At 34.7% G+C, this 20,095-nt stretch overlaps 1 protein-coding gene and 1 long non-coding RNA gene across 2 annotated transcripts; one reads left to right on the top strand and one right to left on the bottom strand.

Annotated features, from left to right (window-relative positions):
• The first annotated feature begins 610 nt into the window (after positions 1-610).
• LOC119069821 lies at positions 611-9,875 on the top strand. The gene is made up of 3 exons (XR_005086411.1): positions 611-746; positions 7,942-7,944; positions 9,854-9,875. It is a non-coding gene; the product is annotated as an uncharacterized LOC119069821 (long non-coding RNA).
• LOC119069817 (BCL2/adenovirus E1B 19 kDa protein-interacting protein 3) lies at positions 1,010-18,882 on the bottom strand. The gene is made up of 6 exons (XM_037173979.1): positions 18,821-18,882; positions 18,228-18,682; positions 15,348-15,613; positions 5,608-5,687; positions 4,407-4,553; positions 1,010-4,341 (listed from the first exon to the last, which is right to left on the bottom strand). The coding sequence occupies exons 2-6, from the start codon at positions 18,310-18,312 to the stop codon at positions 4,290-4,292; spliced, it is 630 nt and encodes a 209-aa protein (XP_037029874.1). The 5' UTR covers positions 18,313-18,682; positions 18,821-18,882; the 3' UTR covers positions 1,010-4,289.
• Positions 18,883-20,095: the final 1,213 nt, after the last annotated feature.

Raw genomic sequence — 20,095 nt, 5'->3', positions numbered from 1 at the left:
CAATGACTCTACTTCTATACTTAGATATTGTTTAACGATAAGCTACTACCATACACCAAATTTTCACTTGACAATAACAATGAAATGATGGTAATAACGTTTCTACTTCATTGCAAAATTATTTCGTTGGACTTTTTGTCGGTAAAGTACAGATTTTACAGCTATTTTAGTCGTTCGTATGATGTATTTGATTTTTATAAATTTAAAAATAAAAATTGTAATTTAGTCGGGATTGTTCGTCTACGAATTTTGTCCGAACAAAAAATAAATTGATAGAAAATGTCTAAACGAAATGATCAAGTAAGGACACAGCTGATAATTCTTGTCACTCACATTTGGAGGAGGGAGCTGATTCTTCCATACGAAAAACGTAGAGCGACTCAAGTCATATAGCAATATTGTCTACATTCAGGAGTAGAGGGAGCAGGATGTCAAAAACAAAGTGACAGACCCCAATGCAGGTATATGAAATATTAGGACAGTGAAAAACACGAACAAACGCTGTGAAATGTTCGTTAAATTAAAAGTCAATGGAGCTGTGAGCTGGAACTTAAAAAATGCTTTCAGCTCACCAATGAAATTGAAAGCAATAAAAAGATCATTAAATCGGTTTCGGCCAAATTTTAGTGTCTTTAAGTAGACGATTCGCAATTGTGATCGGAATTTTTATCAGAAGAATCAAACGCAGACATTTGATTCGATTAATCAAAGTTTTTCTGTTTCAAAAATTGCAATTTTTTGTGGAAGTTTTTTTTCTGTGTGGCTACGGTTAGCGAATTACCATAAAAATATGTGTCCCACTTAACCATTCGATTCTACTAAATTAATTTAAAATTTTGTTAAATATTGATTGATTGTTCATTTTCTACGCATTTCCATGAAGTCTACAAGCTGAATGTTTATAGATGAAAAATGAGGTACAAAATCTTATTTTATGGCATTTATTGGATTGATTATTATTGTTATCGCTTCATACTTTTTTTTATATTTTTAATTTAATTTTTTTTAAATAATTTTTATTGTTTATCATTTCTTAGTAAAAAAAATTTACCAAAATCTAGTCTCAGATGTCCACTATTTTATCACAATTATTTTAATAAGATTATGGATGTATCAGTGGAGTTTTTTTTCTTTACCTTTTTTTTGTTAGTAAACCCTTTCGATGCGCCCTAAAATATGTACTGTACGTATCGATAAGCGTTACAGACGCCATCTCACGTAATTTATTCCAAACAAGTCTTAAGCGAGCAAAAGAGGTTCATAAAACGATCTAAATGATCGTTCCAGTAAAATTTGAAAATCGGTTAAAATTTAAAAAAAATATCGAAGGCTTCCATCGTACGATTCCAGGGTATGTCCTTAATTTCCAACGATAAATTATTATTATTTATATGAAATATTATGAGTGTAGGTTATAGTAGATTACTATACCTGGGAAGTAACGAGTTATGTCGTATCCAGGTGAGTAAATGTATCCGAGGGCGGAAGCCCGAGGTACTTTTACTCACCGTGATACGAGATAACTAGTTACTTCCCAGTTATAGTATGCTACTTTACCTTACGAGGTTGATAAAGGCTTTGCCATACGGCAGTAATGGCCTTATTACTTTCCTAGTAAGGTAAAAGAAGTTTTATTAAGATCGGCAATAGCTATAGTGAGAGGGACTGGTTGATTGTTACAATCAAAAGAAGTTTGCGAAATTTATACTGACATTTCAGATCAGTTAAGTATTCTGAATTACACTCTCATACCAGTCAATTACATCCCCTCTCTCTTGGTAAAGCACTTCTAAATTTCCATGAGAAAATTTTACTCAGTACCTCTCAGACAGAATGTTTGATTGCAAAGTAACAATGGATTCCGTTACTCAATATTTTTAGCATTACGAAATACTAACAAAACTTCGTGATGTGTGTGTACCCTGTTTTGATCAACTTAGTCAGCTTAAAGTCAGATCCGCGAATTCTTAAGATATAATAATTGAAGAAACCTGCTGACACCAATCGACAACGCTGCATTTCCCATTGAATTTATCGGCACTGTCGATTTATTTAACACATTTATTGCTGGCACACTCTGTGAATGACTCGAGGTCATTTTCAATTCATGCTAAATGTTCACTTACAATTTCTAGTCTGCGTACCAGCCGATGTTCCAGATATTCGCAATAAAGAACAACAAGACGATACTGTCGATTGTTAAGTGATGATGTCACCCATCAAAGTGGATCAGATGAAGAGAATATTGCGTGTAGTTTGGATCGCCACAACGAGTTTATTTGTGGTGATAAATTTGGCATTATGAGCCCCAATAAATTTTGGCTATCACTTTGCCTTGAGCTGAAGTTGATGGAACGTTTTGAGTATATTGAAATGTTGGATGCTTAAAATTCGGTAACAATGAAGTTAAATTATTGCGCGCATCAAATGCCACGTCATCTGGAAATCTTCAAGGGATCTCAGTGCGAGTCAATTAAGTTAACCGCAAAGGATCAAATTAAGTTGACTTTGGCCTTGGCGAATATACATTTTATAATTTTTGGTCGCCCTACAAAAAATAGCTTGCGATCGGTAATACGTAATAGACTATGTAAAGGGAAGACAGACGAAGAATAAATATTGTCGCCCAGGATTTTTCATTGAATCATTCGATGTGGATTTCTTTCGAATTCCACTCTGGCACCCTGCTATTTACATGATGGTATCTGTGATGGAAACCTTTGTGAAAACTGTGATGTCATTAATTTCTATTTGTTCGTGAGGAAAATGGAAAAAAAAAACTTTCTTTTACATAAGAAAATCCTCCAAATCAAAAAGCCATCTAGTTATGTTTGTCGTTGGACATCGACAATTTTTCTATACATTGCAATAAATAACATACTCCCGATAATATTAAAACAAAACGTGTAAATAAAACCCATTCGCTTTATCATTCACATTTCAGTTATTTTACTTTTATCTTTACGAGCTGATTACAAAAAATGGTCTACATACAAAAACATATTTGTGTTGACGGAAGGATTAGATACAAATTTACGCTAAGGTCATTGATTTCGTCTAATCAATTTCTAGTTTAAAAAAGATTTCTTTTAAATAACTTTTTCTCTCTTTTGTTTAAATAATTTTAGTTAGACTAATATCCTGTCTGGACGATGTTCTGTTCCGTATTCATGAATGCGATCATAGAGTATGGGCTCATCGATTTCTGGTAATTTTACGAATCCGTTAAAGTGTCGGGAAGTTTGTAAAATTCACTAAACTTTTAATCGTTGCTTTGTCTTGAATTTGTCGAGCACAACCACTTCCTGAGACAAATAAACTCATTCATTAGAATGGAATTTACTCGAGATAGTCACTGTTCTTCGAAGAAAATACAGCTCCTTGCAATAGTGACACTTCCCCGAAAGAATTTTCTCGAGTAACTATCACTCGAGATAAACATTGTTTATTAAAACAACTCCACGATATAATCAGAATTCCTTGACAGAATTACAAACCCCTTGGAGAAGTAGAATCTAGTAGAATAAAAATGAATAAACTTTCTCACAATCTTCCGAATATTTAATGAATCGAAAAGACTTGGAGGTAGTGACATCATGCCATTGTTATTCATTTATTTGAAAAAAAAAAATCTCTAAATTCGTCTGAACAACAGACAACGAAAGAGAATAAACTTTTATGCACGAAAGGTCACACTTTCATGGACTTTGTTTGTGCAAAATTAGACAATGGAAATTATTTCCATCCCAACTCTATCATCATCAATCGCATTTTAAACGGAACAAAAATGTCCTTGCAAACTTTCACCTCGTCTTTCTTTAATTTCTCTTTCTTTTTCTCTTGTTCACATTTTACTCATTTATTTTATACCCATAAAAAAATCGTTCGAACAAAACATTTTGCCATTCTATCTTAAATCGACAGACTAAAAATAATAAAAATTTTCCTCTCTAGAATCTAAGAAAAGAAGAAAATTTTTGCCAAAAAAAAATATTAAACAAAACAAAATGTAAGAATGCGACATTGAACGTTTCAAACAGAAATGCATTAATTTTACTTTAATGTCATCCACTTAAAAAACATCGTTCATATTAATAAATCTCATATACGGCACGGCACGCATTCCACGACAATTATTTTTTTTGGAGAATTTTTTTTTGTTTGTTTTTACTGTAAAAATTGCTTAAAAATTTAAGATATTTTTGAAAGATACGATGCAAATTTTCTTAAAATTGTTTTTTGTAGAAAAAAACCCCTAAAAACTGCATTCTGCTTCACTGTTTTCTATCTTAGTTAAGAGTCAGTCGTAACAGCACTCCATTTCGCTTGCTGAGCCATATTCTAAATTCAAAAATTTATTTATTTTTTTCACAGACAATGATTTAACACAAAAAAAAAACAATTACCCGAAACCGGCTCCAAGTAGCAATGATAACACATTTGTTATCAACAATGAATAGAGAACTTCTCGAGAAAATAGCGAATTTTTACCCACTCGAGCTAAACGCATTGAATAGCCAATTGGTCGTCTGGGATGTTCAAAATTCCAGCCTCTGTTGAAATACAAAAATATTTGTTTATAATTTGATTACGAGTCTCGACGATGCTGAATGTTGTCCTCCATCCAAGGAGGAATTCAATAACATCGAACGTATTTTTTTGTGTCCAAATTTAACGATTCCCTTGAAGATGTGCGTGGAAATCTTTTCTATTTAGTTTAGGTTATGGGCTCTGCTTTCGACATTAGTTGTTCGATCTCTAATTAGAAACAAAAAACGTCTTTCTTTTGAGTTAATGTCAGAGAGCTTTCATTCTCTCACATATTTAGAATTAAAAGCCAAGTAGTAGAAGTCGTAGAAGTAGAAGAATTAGTTGCACTTGCAATCTTCAGTGGTGATGGTAAAAAAAACATTTTTTAGGAGACCGTGACAACGAAAATGTTGTCAACAGGAATTCAGAGAAAATGAATCTTAGTGAAACAGCGGTTGAAATTAACACACCAGCGCTGCATCTTAACTGAAAATTGAGTTACTTCCGTTCATATTGAACGATTTTCATTTCCAGTATAGTAAAAGTTTTGAAAATTACCAGCACATTGCTGAATTTTTTAGTTGCTTTGAGGGTTTTCACTAATTCGTACTTGCTACGAGTCTATGGAGATTGTGCTGATTACAAGCTTGACCAAGTTGTTGTGAAGAACTGGTCTGCTCGGATCAGCGGCAAGCTTAACATGACTTAGAGGCTAGTCATCTGTTATCGACACCGATGACCGAATTAAAATCATTTCTGGTCGTTGTCTTTAGTCTTATATAGCAAAATAACTGTTAAGCCCAATAAAGTAATAGATTGCGTGTCTAAAATTACAACCTTTTCCAAACAATTGAAGTAATAGATTCAATGATTTGAACTATGATAAAGAAAGATCAATATATGAGACAAATTGAGCTCCAAAGGCAATATATTTAAAACACGATCGATCAACGCTTCTGGAAAAATATTGCAAGGTGATCAAATAATGAATTCACAAAGATACGAATGGCATGAGACACAGTGCAATGGTTGTCTGCCTGCATAAATTAGATGTATTTCAATCGAAATTTGACTTACTTCGGCGGAAGTTGATCTGGTCGACTACTCCATTCCCAAATCCAGTCTCCAGTTTCTTTGGGATTGACTAATTCACCATCCTGAAATGAAAGGAAATGGAATGTTAACAATAAATTCTCAAGTCAGTCAACAGTCAACATGGTCACACGTTAATAAACTTGAAAACATTTGTAAAAACAGTAAACAAAGCCGAATTTTTCGCTCTCAAGGCTATTCAAGAAAGTATATTTGTCCGGTGGTATGCATATAGCCGAATATTATTGAATACGCAGCGCAGAATGTATTACAGCAGATACCTATAATTTACGGTGATAAACTCTGCAGGAAAAAATAACTTGCCATTTCGTTTCTTGGTGCAATGTTCACACACACATTCTACCAATCGAAACAGTTTTATGGTTTTGTTTTTGCTGTAGCTTATGAATTTGTCTTTCAAACAAAAATAATGTTTCAGAAACCAAAAGCTAATTTTATTCAACAAAGATAGAGATTGTGTCATCGTCGTTTGAATGTGAGTAGCTAGCTAGCATACAAATACGAAAAGTAGATGACATTGTTGACTGTGGTTGCGGATGTTAAAAAGTTATTTATCAAATTTCAGTCAAGCGCTGGTAATTTCGACGCATTTGTTACCGTGTTGGTGATGCGATTAAATCGGAATGACATATTGTTGTGCTGCAATAAGCATTTTTATTCTATTTTTAGACAAAGAGGAAGCTAACATTATCGTTTCTACACGTACATTAACAAACTCCGCGAACGGCTGTACTGCCTGGCAAAGAAATTTTAAGAGATTTTAAGAATTTCGCAAATATTTTTAATTTCAACCATTAAGTGTAGACGATTTCCCTCGTTCTCCCTTTCCTTCGTTATACTTAATAATAAATTAGCTCAGAAATCAATCCAGTCCAGATTAATAATCGATGTGCACTGTGCAATGCACTTCAAAGACAACGTCCTTGAATCATAATACTTTGTTGAAACATTTTTGTTTCGAGACATTCACAATTAATAAAAATGGAACGATAAGTAGGTTTGAATAACAACAACAACAACACTTAAACTTCAGCGATTGCAATGCAGGCGGAAAGATACGGACAAGGCAAACAGTTTATTATTCTTCCATTCATTTCGAATTAAAAATTAATTGTGCGATGTACCCAGCCTGACTGACTAACTAAAGCTACAAATACATTGCCATCGGTATATAACACGTGCGGCATAAAAAGTGAATCGTTGCTCATAATTCAATGATTTAAAATTTTGAAATTAAATCCCAAGAATTTCAATTATTTCCTTGAACATTATTCAAATAGACGAACGACGCTATAAGTCAACCATAAATCTTCTTCGTAATTCCATGTTTTTCGTTTAGACACAAACAATCTTATCAAAAGAAAAAGAAAAATACCGAAGCCTAATCAATGGAAAGAACACACAGAACGGTTTACAGTCGCATTAGCATCATCCACCAACCTTGTAGAATTCAATGAATGAAGCGTAGTATTGAACTTTGTCAGCGCAACAAACCCATTTGACTCGCATATAGATGTAGAAGTAGTAAACGTAAACGAAATTGTAGACGATTCGAATGCAAAAGTGGAACGAAAACAGTAGCGTGATTTGCTTGTAAATTGTTTTATTGGCCCGAACGATCGATTCTTTTTTTCTTCGATCGATCGTATTGGGCGAAGACAATGTGAACCAAGCCATGCCGAAAATGTTCCAGTAATGCCTGCATTGGAACTTTGATCTCTTATGGGGAAATTTAAATGTTTATCAAGGACTCAACCAGTATCTTAATAAAAGACTTAAATGAGGAACCTTAAATGTCCACCTTCGGCTCGGTCTTCAACTTGGTCGGCTTGGAAAAAAGGAAATGTCCTTGTGGTATTCACTGCAAGACAATATCTATCGGAAAGGTTTATCTTCTCCTTAGGGATGAATACAATAATTTTTGTCGTTGAATTGGAAACACAAAACCAAATTATATGTGAATTGTAGGTGTAAGTTGAATGAATCCATTCTAATATGAGCCTAAAACTAATTTGACTTTATATCAAGCACATGCATCTCCAACTTTTGATAGTTTAGACAAGAAACATATTTACTTTGTGAATTTTTCGGCTTCGTTCACACCAATTTTTTGTGTGCGATACTGCAAAAAAAATGGACGAATAGCTGACGATGCATCTATTGATTGTTTCATAAAAGGAAGGTCTCATACTTATTAGACAAACAAAAGAACGGCTGTTTGTTTCGCAAAATCAAAGACAATGCAGCCGATAGACTTGTTGCACCCATTCCACCCAGATGTGAGAACGAATTCATTAGACTGTGTGCAAAACATATTGTTTTTGCAACGGGTCTGAATCAAAATAAACATCATCAGTTGTAGTTGTAGTACTACATTTGAGCGCTTTTGAGAGTTTTTTTTTGCAAATGAACTACATTTGTATACGCTATTGATGTAGCTCTGTTTGTTATTCGTGTTGAACGATGAAAAAAGCGTATACATTCATGTTAACGAAAGAAGTGAATCGGTTGTATATTTATAATATTGGTCGCTGGTTTTATTCAAACGATTCAAAAACAAAAAATTTATTTATTTACCATGTTGACGTCAATTTATAGTGTTGTTTAAGATAATATGCGTCTTTCGATGTTTTCGATATATATATATAGTATAAGTACCGGCAAGACATCGGTTATAGATATTTGCGAATGAGACAATAAACATTTTTAGCAGTGTAACGAAAACACGTTCTCAATTTGAAGAGAAAACCATACGAACGCTAAATTTAAAACAAATAGTAAATATTAGCGGCTGATTATTGTTGTTAAAAACGCGATAACGCTCATATACCTTTTGTGTCCCCATCGTTTTGTTTACTTGTGTGTTGCTCGTATGCTTTTAATTTTATTCACAATTTGCAATGCGCAATGATCGGGAAATAAAATGTTTGTTTTTTTGGTGGTCACACCGATTGTGTATGCATATCAGTGGGTCTCGGTGATAGGTAGCATTTGATTAATTAATTAGACTCGCATATGGGACGTATAGAATATACCTCTATGTACAAAATGATTTCAATTCAACATCGACCCTGAACACATCGATATACAATTACTAATTTTCACACTGAAAAAGCTGATTAAATTCGTTCGAATAGGCACGTGGCAAGATTTCAGCATGTTTAGAGATGCATCACAGAGCAAATTGTAGGTCATTACATAAGGGAAGTAATTTGTTATCTCGTATCCAGATGAGTAAAATTATCCAAGAGCTTCATTCCGTGTATTATTCCTTAAAAGCGAAAGAGCCATATTACCTCCCTAGTAAGGAAAAACCATACACCAATTCTGTCTATTACTTTAAGAAGAGCAGTGGTTACATCAGCCAACAAAGTACGTCGAAAAAATTCACTGCTCACAAATCTTTGCTTAGTTAGCTTAAGTTCTACTAATTGAGAGTTTAACAACGAAACCTTTTTAACATTTTTCAACCCCCGGTAATTTCGAAATATTCATGAGGCAAATCAGGTGGAATCCTGACCACGATAGTTCCTAGCTGTAGTGACCCTGACCCGGAAAAATGATCTCAGTGTCAGATAAAGAGTTGATTTTCAAGGGCAAGTGAATTCTACGACTTGGTATCTCAACATAAGGGTTCAGTGAAACTCTACCACCCTTTACGCTTTACGCCCATTGTCTGTTTAACCGAATCAGGATTGGATTCAGTATAGCCTTTAGATCTTTAGCGCCAAGGGCAATTTTTAAACTTACGCCGCGCCGTCCATATGGAAGAGGCACTGGTGGGATTGTTTAAAAAATTTAAATATAAATCAATCAATTGCCGTTAGAATGATAGACTAAACATCGTCCTAAACACAGTGTTTAAAGAAAAAGAAAAATTAATTGGAATCTGATGCCGGACGTATTATCATGCGGCTATCATCAATCCAAATCACAGAATCACAAGTGTACAATTACTCGGAAGCATTGTCCATTGGCTGGACGAAATTAAACATTCCCAGTAAGTCGTAAGCGTTCATTCGAATATGAACTACAGTCAGATATCAACTGTGCTAACTGTTCTGTCGTCAGTTCAGTACCAGGAAATTGGACTCATCAATCAGTTGAACAATTTCTATGGATTTGACCATAACATTTTTCTGATAGACGCAATATCGGATGTGCATCGTTTCATCGAGCCTACCAGTCGACCAGTCGCTGTGCCAATAAGTCTATTTCGTTTCAATGCTAGTGACAATCAGCTGGATGGAATGAAAGCAATAAAAAAAATTCCGAGCAAGAGTCCACTAATAATCATTGTTATAGAGGGTGCCTGCTGGAATTGTTGCTCGTGCTTTCGTGAAAGACTTGTTAAAATTCATCGCATGCAACGAAGTTTAAAAATTTGTCTTTTCATTTCACTGCAGTTCGCTGGTCAAGACGACCTTTATAAATTTTTTCGTTGGTGTTGGAGCCGTGGAATTGTCAACATTTTGGTTGCAACTTTGGATCAAAAAGGCGTAACGATTTTAAATCGTTTCAGTTTCGATCCTTTTGTTAGTTCTCGTGTGATTACTTTAACCGATGATGAGGACATCGAGAGATCTTTTTCGCATCAACATGTTAACTATCAGCTGCATACCCTACGGTTCCCTCAAATTTATCAGTTTTCGAAGGAGATTATCAATTGTTTTTGTAAAGCAATGAATGCTTCTAAATCATTCAATAACCATCCCAGCGAGATTGACATTATTCCGGGCTTCGATGTGTATCCAAGACCAATCGGCTTAAACATGTATCCAATTACCATGCAAACCGTGGTGATCGTTGTACCGGAATCATTGCCATTTGCAGGATTTTCTTCTTACTGTCGGTCTATGCTATCGAAAAACATTTTTGTTTGGTTTATAGGCGTTGTCGGTGTGGTTATATCGCTCCTAACGATTATTCGGTACATTAGCCGGAAAAGGATTGCAATTTTTGAAAGTACTGTGGATGTGGTGAGTTTATTGGTAGGCGAAAAGACAACTATGAAGTACGCAAACCGTGCTCTAGCCGAAACAACTCTTATTCTTTCGTTAACATTCGCCGGAGTTCTGTTTGTGAATGTAATCCTATCAGAGTTATTAAGTTTCCTCACTCGACCACATTTGCAGCCGGAAATTGACACAATTGAAGATCTTTACAAGTCAAAGATAAAAATTGTGGTAATGCCCGGTTACTGGGAAAAGGATGTGCTTCGCCTTTTAAACCTTCAATTCTATCAACACGACTGGATCAGCAAGATAATTGTCCTGAATGGTGATCTTGTGGACAAACACATTTTTTCACGCAATTCGTCTATAGCATTTATCTCTTACGATAAACAAGCGCAAGCATTGTTCGAGAGTCAAAAACGATTGGGTCTAAGGGGCTATCGCATTCCTTCTAAAGTCTCTGTTTTTGTGAAAAAGCTTCTAACTTTCGGCGGTAACGATAATTTTCCATTTCCTGAACGTATCGACGAAATTAATCACTGGCTGTACCACTCAGGACTATACGGAAAATGGGACAAGGATCTGATTTACTCGCATTCTAGAATGGTTCAGATGGACATTGAGAAGAATTCACAAAATGAAGAGGATCCGATACCGCTGATCATTATTCACGGATGGATTGCAAGTGCTTTAGTGTTTATTTCAGAAATATTGTGGAAAAGATTCACCTTATGGTTAGCTACACGTAATAGGCTTTTACATAACTAGGAAATTCGTTGACCCGAGGCGTAGCTGAGACACTAAAACTAGATTTTTCATTTTTATTGTTGAGTTATGTGATGGACTCGACACGCTAACGGCGTTCTGCTTGAAATACGAAAATAATGATTTTCGACGTGCGTAGAATGTAAAAGTATTTGATCAGACAAAAGTTCAATTCACCAATGCAATTGACGGTATGGAATTCCTACGTTTTTCTGTCCCAAACTTGGTTTTTAATATTCTCACTTAGTTTAGAGTTATTTCAATCGAGTGTACAAATGTGAATCAAAAATTTGCAATTTACATTTATGTAAAGGTCTCGTGTGCGCGAGTACAATGTTATGATATTTGACCACGACCAGATCTACATTAGGGGGGTCCAGAATCGTATGGGAAAATAAAAGTTTCGAGAAAGTTGGCGGACCCCGGGGAAAACGAACCTATATGACCCACTGATAAAAAATATATATGGGGCCGATGCGATCCGAGTTGGTTTATGGGTCGCGCAATGACGAAATATGTGAAAAACCACGAAAATGAGGGTTAATGAAAAATTGAACGTAACTAACAGATGCTGAGGTCACTTCTTAAGGTGAGTTGGATTATTTCACTTCAGAATAATCCAAAGAGACCGATTTAATGATTTGTAAGTGCATTCGCAGCTCCCAAGTCAGTCATAGATTCGTAATCTGTTCACTCAGTCTTTGGGTTCTTCCAAAACATTTATGGGATGTGCATCGGATATATTCATGTCTAACGAGAGCTTATGGCATAAGCTTTCATTGCAAAAAGAAATTTTTTTGAAAACAATTTTTTGAAGCTATATGGAAATCGATTTTGGTGCAAAAATGTCAGGGTCGTGAACTCAGGCAATTTTCAAATTGAAACTTGAAACTTATTGTGTGTGGGCTCGTTAGAAAGCCACTGTCATTACCTTTACAACGACACCTAACACTTAATTTAAATAGTGACCTCGCCTGACTTTGTATTACTTGGAAATTATATGTCGATTTTTGTCTATATCGATATTGTTAGGTGTGCCCAGACGATATAAAAATTCCAAAAAGTGGAACCAACGCATTTTTGTTGCTTTTGCATCTAATCTAAGTTGTCTGGACCAAAAAAGTTTGATATTGTCGTTAAAAAAATTTCTCATACAAAGTAATGGAAAATTTCAGTGTTTTTTCACACATTTCGTCCTTGAGCGACCCATAAACCAACTCGGATCGCATCGGCCCCATATACAATTTTTATAATGAGGCCACAAAGGTTTATTTTCCCAGGGGTCCGCCAACTTCCTCGACACTTTTATTTTTTGGACCCCCCTAATCTACATTTTTCCCCATTTGACCAAAAATGAGCCATCATGGCTTCATGGTGAAAAATCGATTTAAAGAATGTCTTGGCCAGAAATATGTCAGTAAGTCTTGTGATTCTTTCAGAAAATTTACATAAGTTTACCAATAAATATGCTCTGCCCAGAAGGGCTAGTCCGTGCCTGCGTAAGAATAATAAAGATTACTGATACATTCAGCTGTTTTTCAGCTAATCGAAACTGTTTATAAGCCTTTATACGGTTTTACCAGCTTCATCCGTATAAACAAGTATAAACAGTTTTGATAGTTTGTGTGGAGGGTGTGAAGTTAACCGACTTTCGTTAGTAACGAATCTTTACCAATCTAATGGTAAAAATGGTATGTTTATCCTCAGCATTCCAAATAAGTGAGGGTTCACTTTCGACGATTTCCCTGAATTACCTCAGATATCTCTAAAGTCTAAGGAAACTTGTCTGAATTTCTGACTAATTTCCTCAAACATCGTAGACTAAATAGAAGAAAATCTGCTTCTAAAACCTAAATCAATCGATAAATCTGGAAATTATTTACGAACGTTTAAGCACAAGCGGAAGCAGCGGTGCTTTATATATTTATTATAAACCGAAAGCCTCACAAGCTCTGGTTACATTACATTTATTTAAACTCTAAAAAATGTTATCGCTTAAATATTATTGTTATTGTTGTTGCTGTTGGTGAAAAATAAATAAATTCACGTTTATGATAAAAAATTAAAAAAAAAATATTTGTGTTCGTTGTATACAAAGTATTTCAATTCGTACAACGCATCACATAACACAAAAATTCCAATGACGTTTTTTGTTTATGTTAAAGTGTCGTATCCATAGTAATTCGCAACTTTTTAATTAATCTAAACCACCTATACCATAACGTAACATACACACACGTTCCCTCTTACATTTCAATATTGAAAATACACGCCTTACACCCAAAAAAAAAACATTTATGGAAAATTTTGGCGTCTATCAGACAACCGTCTTCCAATTTATAATTATTCCGCAAGATTATAGCAACCGATATAACGTGAGAAACGTGTACTATATTTCATGCAAACATAAACAAATTGCACACGTGGATATAAATTTGCACTGTGATTCGATGGCGTCCATGTGCGATGTTATTATTAATGTAAATTCGCTGCTGGTGTTGTTTTGTTTCGAACCAGATTACAACACAAATTTATTCAAGAAAACATTATTTACGGTAATGCTTCTCGAGCAAAGACGGTCGATTTTCCCCTCATAGAAATGTTTGTTTTCTAGAAACGTGAAATTCATAACTTTTGGTTACGATGGATTTGTCGATTACGATCAAGTTTGGGTTACATTTTGTTTAGGGGAAAGCAAGAAGCCCGATAATGCTGCTGTCCACGACGAAAATAATCGATTTTTCACGTAGTGAAATGAGTTAAGCTTTGTAAGAGTATTAGAACAATTTGAAGCTTCAAAAGTGGTACAAAAGTATGTCACAAAGGAATGCTCTTGTACAATTTAGGAATTTAGAAGGCAAAAGAATAACTAAGGTTCAAGTCCACCTCAAGAATCGTCATATATATTACCCGAAAATCCTCTTCTAAAATGCTTCTCGTCCGGTAATATCAATTCAACACCAATGGAAAATGTCTGTCTCCAAGCCCAATGCACTAATTCGGTTCACAGACAGATGATATACTATACAGATTACGTTGGTCAATTTCACTTTCGTTCATTGAAATTAACGCAGTTAAACGATGTTAAAGGGTCAGTGGACAAGTTTAGAATGATTTCAATTGAGAGGAATGTTTAAAATAGACACATCGTGTGTTGTCTGGTACAGGCGCGTTCATACAACGTTTTGCTGAATGTTTGCATCGTTCCCACATATTTATAAAATCAGATAAAATGGTCAATCATTCTCTCATTATAGAGAAAAGTATGGAGTTACAGAGTTGCAGGTCGGTGAAGAACGAGGATTTTATTTGATACGTCCATACCACGAAAAACATCCGAACAGATCGGTTACTGTTCATTAAGAATTGTTTAGGGCTTTCGCAGAGGTATCTACAGAGACCAACTTGGGACTCAAAACTATTTCAATTTAATTCTTGCAATTACCTCAGTGCAAAGGAATGTCTAACTGGGTGTTTAGATTGTTGTATGTACCGACGTAGTAATTTTTAATTGTGTATTCAGTAAGTCAGTTAATTGATTCCAATGCGTAAAATTTCATAAATTATTCCAACAACAATACAATTTCATATTTAATTATGGCTCTTTTTTTGAATAAAATTAACATAACCAGGTACTCTTAAGCCACTTACTTCATATCTATCTATCTGTTCATATATAACATTTACACAATCCGATGTTAATTCGATACACTGTTCACTGGGTAATGTGGTGCGGGTTTATGTAATTAAATTAAAATGAACAGACAAAACAGTAAACACACTGGCATCGGGTGCATCGAACGCTTGGATCCAAAGAGAATTACAGAAAAGAGTAACAATTGCTCATTCGGTCTGTTCGTGGCGGTCTTCCGTTCAAGAAATCCGGTTAAATAAGAAACGCCGACACTGCGAATCATCTTCTAATGATGCTCCGATCCCTTCCCAACTTAAACAAATGTAACTTTCCACAATGCAAAAACTCACCTTATTCCAGTAATTGATATAAACGCCCTTCAGTTCATCCTCATTGCACAATTCCGTATTTGGACTATTTGGCGGTGATTTCGGACTGTCGTGTGGAGTGTCTCTGCGTGAACTGGCCAATGATACGACACGACTGGATTGATTGGATTCCCGTTGAGCTTCACGTAATAGCCTTAAATACTCTTCGCCTGATTGAAAAGGTAACGGTGTGACGCGTTCCGGTGTTCTCGGACCAGAAGAATTATTTCCGAGCTCAATCCATGATTCTGTAGCGAGAGAAAAACAAAGACGGTTAAGGATGCAATCGGAAACATTACGCGGGTCATCCTTAGTACTTTGAATGGAAATAATTCTAAAATTGATTGGCAATTGTGTGTGAGATTAAAATAAAATTTTCGATGAATTATCGTTAATTAGCGCTCAGTCATTGTTCAAAAGTGTCAAAAGTTCAAGAACTCCGAACAATAATTCTGATCAATGAGTCACTGACCAAAAAAAAAATCCCCAAAAATGACAGAGATTGATTGTATTTTGTTAACTGCTCACTGATTGTACCGGTGATATGTGCAAGATACAAAAAAGAAAGAAACCGTCATCGTCGTTAGAGTATACCCGACGGTCGTTGATCTAATAAAAATGTTCTTTTATTTACCAATTTGATCGTTTAAGCGTTTAATCTCTTTTCAGTCACAAGTCAGTGCAGGTCAAACTTTTTACTTAAAAACCTTGTGTCATATGCTTCAAACGGCAAACAAAAATTGAATTGATAAAAATATGAGATGCGACGTAGCAAATAAATCATTCAACGCAATAAATTCGCGTTATTGCGAATTTAAAGTGTAAACGAACGAAATAAGTTTGTTTTCCAATTTTCTGCTTAGTGTATAAATGTCTCTTAAGTCTCGTCATTGGATTAAAAATAGAGAGGAGGTGTATTTGTTATTTGAGATTGTACACTCTACGTACCTACGCTATTGTGTTAATAATTTTTGTGTTTATTCACTACGCGTTTATCGCCGTGTGTACGTATATCTACCAGATAATATTTTCTTGAAGTTTGTTTTTCTTCTTTTCCTGATTCTGTTCAAGCAATGTCTAGACTCATACGTATTACGTACAAATTAGGGACTTTGTGGTAGAGCTTTTTCCCAGACCTATGACCAGTTTCATAAAGGAATTCATAAGAACAGAGATGACATCTAGCCTAGAGTCCCCCAAAATTCATTTGTGCACTAAGTAGTTCAGTATAATTGTTGTTACTTCAAGGGTAAATAAAACTTCTAGAATTTCTGTGACTACCACATCCTCTCACATTCGTTTTAAGCCAGTCTCATCGCTCGGGTAAATAGGAGAATAGCAATCAGAAGTATCAATACGAAAGATTTGATTAACAGTGTCGATTGATTGAGACAATATTGTTAGCACTGGCATTGAAATTCTTTGGAATATAATGAACATTTAAACAATAGAGAAATTTAACGATTTCGAATCGAATTTTGTAAAGATTTGTGAATCGGGGAGCCAAATGAAAACTTTGATAAGCGAAAATTGGGTGTCCAAAATCATGAAATGAGAACTGATGACTAGGGATGGGAGACGCTCAAAATTATCGATAATATCAATCGAAAGAAATGATCGATAATCGATTAATCATATCGTTATCGATATTTTAATATTTATCTGAAAATTCATGATAATATACCGATATATCGGAATATATCGATAAATATCAGATTTTCGAACCGAAATATCGATATATCGAATTATCGATATCTTGGTAATTATCAAAATATCAATAATTATCGATTATCGATATTTTTTGTTAATTTTCGATAAAAAAAGTCGATAATTATCGATTATCGATAATCATCGATAATCATTATCATTATCGCCCATGCCTACTGATGACCGTGAAACTATGACTAGGATCCATAGGTTAAAAGCCCATTTTACGAGGCCACAGAAAATTTTTGTTTTTGAAAAATTGCGACAAAACGAAAGTTTAAATTGCAAATCGTCGATGATCTCGTACGGGTCTTACTTGCGGGTCTACGTTACAGTTTTAGATTGTATCGTTTGTTTGTGGGAAGAATAATTGTTGCGCTAATCTAATACCCATACCCACATAGAGAATTTCATATTTAAAAAAAAATGATGAACTAACCGTGTCAGGTCACAATACCTCGGAACATAATATTTTATTGTGTCTGATTATTGAGTTGATGGTTTTTTCAACTAATTTACAGAGCAATTGCCTAAAATCGCTTGTCTCTTTTACGACATTTAGATCATTTTTCATGAAAGTAGTATTGAAAATATTGAAAACAAAAACCATTTTATCGTTAGCAAATAACATATATCGCTAATACGTATACGTATACGTTTTTGAACAAAGGAATAGTTTTGCTGTCCATGTTAAACTTTTAGGTATATGATACATTTGTGTACCTTTTCGAGAATCAACGCACACCAGAGCGATGAGATTACAAAACAAATTTTTAAACGTTATACACACATACATGCATCGGTTTGTTGATATATTTTCTACGGATGGAAGCGAATAAATACAAAACTGGAAAAAAAAGTCTTATGAATATTACAAAGTTAACAAAATGCCATCAAAGGTCAACTGAAATGATTTTTTTTTTGATTAACTGAAAAATGGAAACGTTGCACAATGAACAGCAACAATTAACGAATGCAAATTATCGTAAATTTTTCAGTGGATATCTAGTGAAACTAACAGATGTTTCAGACGATAATCACACGTTTGAAGAGAAATATTATCCGTTAAGCGTACGTGCGTTTTTCATGGAAAGATTTTGCAGGTATAAAAAGCCAGAGTGTAAACAACAATTGTAAAAATGCTAAAAATGTTACCTCCGAGTAATTCTTCTGCGGTTTTCGGTGGCGACGCATTCATTTTCGAATTCTTTGTCAGAAATTTACTGTAAATGTTGTGCATTTTAGGTATAATATGACTCTTTGTTTACACTTAAAAATCCAGAAAAAATGTTAAAAACAACACCAACAACAAAAAAAACCGAACTGTTATATTCCGTCTCTCGTTTTCGTCTGTTCCGAAATCTCAATTTCTTTCTTCTGTGGAAACGTTGTCAAGTCTTTGTCTTCAACAATCTAAATGACGCGTTTTTTTTGTCTAATGTTTATTTAGATTTTCTGATAATTATTAACTTTTACACCACCATAATCGCAATAAATCGGAATAAAGGAACGGAACAACAACAACACAAAAAAAAAACCGTAAACTACGCAGAGATGTTTCTCTGTTGTTTTGTTTGTGTCTCACTATATAAAGTCAATAATTCTACCGCCTGAAAGTAAATTTACTTTGAGAATTTTTAATTCACTTTTATTCACTTAGGAAAACCGGAAAAACAAATTCAACTAAAAATCACTCTTCAATTTCGGTATTACAATAAGATTATAAATTTTGCTATTTAGTTGCGCACTTTACAAATCGGGAAATGGTGTACCACTGTTTTCGATTTGTGTTGTTTATCTGAAAGTCTCGTTCGTTTATCGCTTTTTACGTTTGTTTTGATCGTCCCGTGTATATAATAAACACTGTCACAACCACATTCATATTTTAGTCAGTGGCGTCGAATTTACCGAGTCAACGGGGACAACTGTTCACCTTTAGAGAGTCTGTATTGGTTCAAATTTTAGCTACGAAATAAATGCAACAAAAATAATTCTTTAAAGAAACAAATGTAAGGCTGTCTACATTTGACAGGTATTGTCAACATTAAAGCAGATACACGAGCATACTTACTTTGATGATAAAATTAGACCAAATTTCTTCTGTAAAATTCACCTATCGTGATGATTACCGTCGCCGTGATGATGTGCGATCATGAAAAACGATGTTAGCGAAATCACTATTTTAGAATAGGTTTCTTCAAAGCAGCGGTTAAGCCTAGCAAAATGAACCGAACACGAACCGATGTCATCCATAGAATCATAACCACAACTTATTTTCCTTAGTTATTTTGACAATTGCATTGTTAACAGTGTTGAAGTTATGGCTGTATGGATGACGGTCTGACATTTCATTTCATCTTGGAAGAAATCTATTCTCTGAAAATTATCTGTGGTTTATGTGGTTCCTTCTGGTGAAGGCGCCTCTGACTATACTTCTTTTCTATAAATTTTGTTTTTGTCAAGTTGGTTTTGCACACATTGTAACACTGTTCGTTACCAAGAATATTTCTCACACGGTATGTGTACGATGTTTACCATTTTTTTCCACACTTACTTCTTTTGTAAATTTATTGTTGATAGATGGCATTGGGATGGAAATGTACCAATATTCGAAGTATGGCGGACGAATTCTTCATAGGCTCTACTTTAAATGTCTAAAATACCTTCTAGACTCTAGAAGTGATGTCATGGAAATCTTGAAGTTGAGGAACTGGTGGATCGAGTTTTTTTACGTAAGTAGAGAGCAGAAATTTTAGTGATGATTGTTTGCCGGCAACCAACGCACTTCAAGCATGAGTGGTACCAAAGCAGTGTGTCACACACCTGTAAAAACATTCATGTAAAATAGAGTACTTTCTGCAGCTGACCACTATGATCTCTTTTGCTTGAAGTGTGTTGCGGCAACATATCCTACGAGTTGAATGACAAAGCATCGCATCGATGATAGATTTAATGTAAATCGACTTCTTCGTCGGACGAACATTGAATAAATTTGAACTCATTCGTTTAACAACGCTTTTAGA

The sequence above is a fragment of the Bradysia coprophila genome, assembly GCF_014529535.1.
Source record: "Bradysia coprophila strain Holo2 chromosome X unlocalized genomic scaffold, BU_Bcop_v1 contig_39, whole genome shotgun sequence".
NCBI lineage: Eukaryota > Metazoa > Arthropoda > Insecta > Diptera > Sciaridae > Bradysia > Bradysia coprophila.
The sequence above is the reverse complement of the archived record's forward strand: the minus strand, read 5'-3'. Positions and strand labels throughout refer to the sequence as shown.